At 44.4% G+C, this 6,000-nt stretch overlaps 1 protein-coding gene across 3 annotated transcripts in view; it reads left to right on the top strand.

The window, feature by feature from the left end:
- The window catches only part of LOC143850775 (mechanosensitive ion channel protein 2, chloroplastic-like), a 41,915-nt gene extending 37,539 nt beyond the window's left edge, over positions 1-4,376 (top strand). For 2 of the 3 annotated variants that reach the window (XM_077360028.1, XM_077360026.1), the window contains exon 13: positions 3,308-4,376. In XM_077360028.1, coding sequence (XP_077216143.1) covers positions 3,308-4,051 — 744 coding nt within the window. In that variant the 3' untranslated portion in view covers positions 4,052-4,376. The remainder of the gene's footprint in view (positions 1-3,307) is intronic. The other variant, XM_077360027.1, reaches the window with a different exon arrangement.
- Positions 4,377-6,000: the final 1,624 nt, after the last annotated feature.

Raw genomic sequence — 6,000 nt, forward strand, 5'->3', positions numbered from 1 at the left:
GGCATGTTTTGATGACCCACCGATGTGTGAGATCGGAAGTGGCAGTTGGGGAGTTGTAAATGCTCCGTTGCAGTGTTGGCTAAACAGTAATGTGTTTGCATATGGCCTAAGGGCTTGCTATGACAAAGGGTTGGCTCACAGGCGAGAAGCCTTCCTTATACTAGATGAGGTGTTGAACGTGTCAGTGCCGAAGAGCTTTGCAGAAGTGAAATTGCTTACTCAGTGTGATGGCATAACCAGTTTGACGAACTAGCAGTATGCTCTCAGGGTGAAGAGTAAGCACCGACGAACCAAGGTCAAAGTACAACCCATGAGAAGGGGGGCGATACTGGGGGCCAGCAGGGTGAAGGTGTTTGCGACCTCGACGAACCAAAAGACATGCTCAGGGTGAAGAGTTAGTCAATGACTGAACTTTGATGGTAGTTCACAATCATTATGGAGCATTAGAGATGCCCACCTCCAAAAAACCTTGGAACAGACGCCAAGGCCGCTTAGATCGACAATGGGTTTGCTGTGCTGATATGGGACAGTGTGGTGAGCTTAGATGGCATATGGGTAGACTGTGTTGGTATGGGACGACCATTGTTTTAAATTTCGACTGAAATTCGAAATTTCAGATTTTGGTGGAGACCGACACCGAAATGACGAAAACCAGAAACAATATTTTATTTCGGCCGAAATTTCACCCAAAAAACCTGTTTTTTTTTAAAATTAATTTAATATTTCACCGAAATTTAGTATTGAATAAAATAGTCTTTTCTTTGTTGTACCGAATCTCGATCGAAATTTCAAAATTTCAGGGGTTCGAAACCGGTACGAAACCAAAAATTTAAACCATGGGGACAACATGGTATGTTTGTGTGTTTCTTGCTACTTTGGAATTCTATGTTTGATGAGACTGAAAATAGCAGCTCAATCTCAATGATGGAAGATTTGGGTTGTTAGTAGTGTGAGTAATAGTTGCGGGTACCCAAGGAGACCATTGGCGGCATAAGGGTTATTGTTCAAGCAAGTAATACGACGATGGACTAAAGTAAGCAAGACTAAGTGTCGCAGGTGGGAATGTACTTGGTTCCCCATAAGATCTTTGCACCTAGAAGAGTAGCGGGTGCGTTGTGCTGATCGATCCCAATAGGGGATTCGCGGCCTCATAAGGAGGCGGGACCTATCGCGGTTCCTTTCACCTGGGGATGTAGGTTGTTTCCCTGTGAATGTTCACACTTTGCATGGCTGCCGCAACAGTTGACCTCACCAGGGGATCCTTTGCCTCACCAGGAGGCGGGACCTATGATGGTTCTTCACCCAGGAATGTAAGCTACTTCCTGGAGCTCATTCGCGCTTGGGCAACCAGTGGCAAGTGCTGTGCCGGCAGTAATGGCACTCTCTCAGCGTTTGTAGGTATCGACACAAAACCTTCCGCAGCGTTTGTTGCACCGTCAGAAAACATTCGCCTACTTTGATGGAGTCCGAGAAAACCATCGATGTTGAAGATAACTCCAGCAGAGCTATAAAGCAGTGATTGGCAGAACTTGAGGCAGTGTGGTATGCAGTAGAAGTCAGAATGGACTGATTGTCGAAGTACTAGTGGCAGCTGTATTCAAGATTGTGAAGGCATTGCTATTGTGGAACTGAGCTTCGCAGAGTGCTCACTGTCGACGAGGACGTCGACGTTATCAGGTGGGGAATGTCACGAGGAAACAGTTCGGGGACACAACCGATATTAAAATCCAAACTCGCCTCGTCTCGTTGCGTCTCGCAAGTACTCGTTAAGAGAACATTTGGTGGGCACTCCTGGTTAAGCTGGTTGGTTGGCCAAACTCTATAGGGGGAGTTGGCCCCGTGACCTGCTGACTCCTCCCCTGATAGGCCTAGCAGGTGTAGGCCGGAAACTTGGTGGTTTGCTTATGGGTTGCAAGGGGACTTGCTTGTGCATGTGAAGCACATAGCAGGAAATCATACTACAACTCGTGGGCGTGCCCTAAGGGAGCTTTGGGTGCGGACTGCGAGCTAGCCACAGGGATGCTCCAGTTTCTTTGGTCGAGGATGGGGGCCAATGACAGTGCATGTGGGTTGGGTTCCCACATGCATTGCGCGTACGGACCGGTGTAGGGGGCTAGCTATACTGTTTGCCTTCTGCACTGCGGTATGTCTCTTGGGCAGGCCAATCTCTAGGTCTTCCATGAGTTCGTGCCGGGGCGACCTCGGTTTCCCTCGCGAGGTGTACACCTTGCGGATCAGTTCATGGGGCATCTTGCTCCCTGGATGATCAAGCCCCAGTGCTTGGCGGATTGGTGAGTGGCACGTCATGCCTCGTACTCGATGGACTTTGCATTGGGTTCTAAGGCCCGATGTTCAATATACTCGTGATGCAGGCTGATCACGAGAGTGGGTATCTAGAATTGCATGTCAAGATCTGAGCCAAGTAGCCTGTTGAACAACTTAGAGATTGTGTGCACATGTTAAGCATCAAGAGGTGTTGGGTGTGCAGGGCCTTTAGAACCTTGTACCGTTGAAGGCTTGTCCTAGCATACGACAGGTTGGGGCGCCGCACGGGCTATTCCGCTGCTAAAACATTAGGCCCGTGACACTAGGCCTCGGGTATGATCTCTTAGTGCATGCAATTACATTAAAAGAATTGCCCTCCACCATTACATTTTGTGTTGGCTTTGTTTGAACATATACTCTCCACTCCACTGTTTTGGTTGCCTGAGTTGACTTGATTTTGGTCCCAGGTTAATAGATAACTCCTTTGACTTGCCCAAGTCAATAAATAAATAAAAAACTTGCCACAACATTGACACTTTATGAGTCAATTCCGCTTTATCTTCTACAAGTTCTTGTCAATGTTCTTTTTTAAATACTAGTTCGGTGAGAAGGCCCAATACTTTCACTTTTGATGCCAATGAGGCTGGAGCTATGTCACAAATATCGTTCTCGGGAATTTCTTGGCAAGGGAAAATATCTGGATATATTAATTTTTTATTTCTTTTTTTGGGTTTATATCAGGAAAAATGATAAAATAAAATAATTTAAAAATATATAAATTAAGAAAAAATATAAATATAAAATATCATAAAAATATCATGATATTATTGCGGTAAATGAAAATGTCGCTATTTTTTTTTAATTTCTTGGGATTATTTTGGGATTTTGTTGTTTTATCAAAATATCACGATAAAATCTCAATAATTTGAAGTTCAAGCTTCTATTAGGATCTGGCCTTGAATAAATTGATTTTATAGTTCATTAAAGTCAATTTTCAGAAACAATGCTCTAAAGCTCATTGAAACCATTTGGTGTTTAACAGGAAGCCATTTTCTTGGATCTCCTCAGAGTTATTAGCCATCACCGAGCCCGGCTTGCCACTCCCATCCGCACGATTCTGAAGGTTTACGCTGATCCTGACGTGGAAAATGTCTCAGAGACCATTTTCTCTCACTCTGGATCAGCTACTAACCGTCCATTCCTCCTGATTGAGCCCTCATCTAGAATCAACAAAGAAGATAAAACAAAACCTCATTCCACTCGTACAAGTGAAGAAAATGATGCAAAATCACCAGTAATGTCGAACTCCAAGGCGGTAACGAATCCATTGTCAGATGGGTCTGTCAAAAATGGCTCTGAAAACAAGCAAAGCAAGAAGGCTACTTCAGGAGAGGCTCGCCCAAAGAGCGCTAAGATTGACAATAATCCAGCAGTGAAGCCGCAACTTGAAGGGTTGGACTCAATGGGACTGAATTCCAAAGACATTACATTACTTGGAGCGGCTTTCGAGAAGCCTCCGGCCACCATGTCTAAATCTGGCAGTGAAAACACAGATAGTGCCTCAATTGCCACACCCACTTTGGAAGAAAACATAGTTCTGGGTGTTGCTCTTGAGGGCTCAAAGCGAACGCTCCCAATTGAGGATGGGATGACTCCCTCTCCAACTCCGGCGGAGACTAAGGAATTTGCTGCCCGCCGGAACTCCGGCGGGTCTCTGGCTACCGGAAAGGAGAAGAAAGATGGTCATATTCCAGCAGTTCCTGGTGCAGTGACTAGTGATCAGTGAGATGAGGAGAGGTATTTTCTTGCTATAAGGAATGTGATTTGGTTGTTTGATGGTGAAAATTGTGATGCATGAAAAGCTGTGTTTTTGCAAGCTGGTTTGATGGATTGTATATATGTTGTAATTAAAATTTCACAATTGTTATAATTTTCATTAAGCTCATATTTTTTGTGTTTCTTTTTCAGCTGGGATTTGGGCACTGAACAAATAGACGGTATTATCATTAAGATCTGTAATTTGATACCAACTCTGTAATTTGATGTGAATTGTACGGATCCAAAAGCCAAAAATTTAATATTTTTTTATGGGAATATAGTTAATTAGAGAAGTGTGAATAAGGAAGAGTTTCCTTTATTAAAACAAGGGAGGCATGCATTTCTTTTCATTTATGTTTATAATAAAATAAGTTCTAATAGAAAAACAAAATGTAATACAACCAAGTTCTAATTTGGGTTTTTTTAAGCCCTAACTCTTTCAATAAGTTAAGAACCCACAAAAATAAACTATTTAGAGATCCCTCCCACACACAAACTCACCCTTTTGAAGCAATGCAATTCTCTCAAGTCCCTCAGACAAAAGTCCACTTGCATGCTAAAAAAACCCCATTAAAAAACACAACTTCCTCCTCTCAAAGCTCTTCCATCTTCCAAATCCCCTCCACATTGGCCATGTTTGGCCACCATAAAAAAGAATTCCATGGAATATTTGTTTGGCCAGTTGCAAGAGATGGGTGGGAAATGGTGAGACATGAGAGAGTGGGAGGGAGTGAGGGGAGCATGAAAAGCTCCTAAAACCCAGGAAAATAAAAACTAATTCTAAATAGGTATTTTTTTTCACTAATTTTTGGAGATTTTGATGTTCATCTTTCCTTCCGTCCAGTCAATTCTCTGCCTCTCCTGCCATCTCCACCCCTCTCACACAATTAGGCTTACCAAATATTCCATAAAAGAAATTTTCATGTTTGCCAAACATGGTGATGGTGCTCAAAATCTGACTGCACGTAATAGCCTGGTCGAACCTGTGATCCTGCGCTCACAGAAAAAGCGTCAGTGGGCCTGGAGTTGTGGCTCCGGATGGCCACTTCGACACTCAAGTCAGAGATGGGCAACATAGACAAAGGACGACGAACAGTAAAGGGCTAAGACAAGTTACCAGACCAGTGGAGAAGGGAATGAATTTTTCGATGCCCCTGCTTGAGTGTGTAGACGCCCTTTTATAGGGGAGGAGACCCATGATGTCTATGGTGCCAGTCGTGCCCATGATTTTATCCACGTGGGGCGTGATGGGGCGGTTATAATCGTGGAGGCGTGATTCCCTGGAATTCTGGGCAGAGATGGGGCGTTGTGGTTTTGGCGGGAACTTCCGAATTTGTATGGAGTGCATTAGGCATAACGGTTGTCCGGATTGATTGCTAGATGGCGAGATTTCCTCAATCGTGTCTGGTTCCTTTTGAGAGTCGGTGCCGGTCTTGGGGGGAAATTTTGTGGGTGGCTTGTTGTGAGCCAGTACCGATAGTTCCTTATATGAGTTTATGTTGATCCGGCTGCGTATTGGGAAGTGGCTGTGAGGGTTGGTACCAGATATACCAATTTTACCCCTAACATACTGCCCCCTACTTTCTTGTCCCGTTGTGTGAGTCAAGGAAGTAGTTGAATTTATAAGAGGTAGCCCGGTACCGGCTGTTTGGTGATGATGGAGTTGAAGCGTCTTTGGCGGGAATCTAGGAGTAAATTTGAGGCGTCGTGTCACTTGATGGCCGTAGATTCCCGATGGGGTGGCTCGCAATGAGGCACGCTTCCCCATTGGTTTCTACTCATTTTTTCCCCGTGAATCTCGAGAATCGGCGGAATCATTAAACTTCTGCCTGGTTTTCCCATTATGTAGTTTCGAAACAGGCGGGATAATTGATTCCCCCCTCGAACTTCCTCTAAAGCGGTTTCGAAAACCAGCGG

The sequence above is a fragment of the Tasmannia lanceolata genome, unplaced genomic scaffold, assembly GCF_043159265.1.
Source record: "Tasmannia lanceolata isolate RefF3 unplaced genomic scaffold, GAP_Taslan_0.1 ptg000018l, whole genome shotgun sequence".
NCBI lineage: Eukaryota > Viridiplantae > Streptophyta > Magnoliopsida > Canellales > Winteraceae > Tasmannia > Tasmannia lanceolata.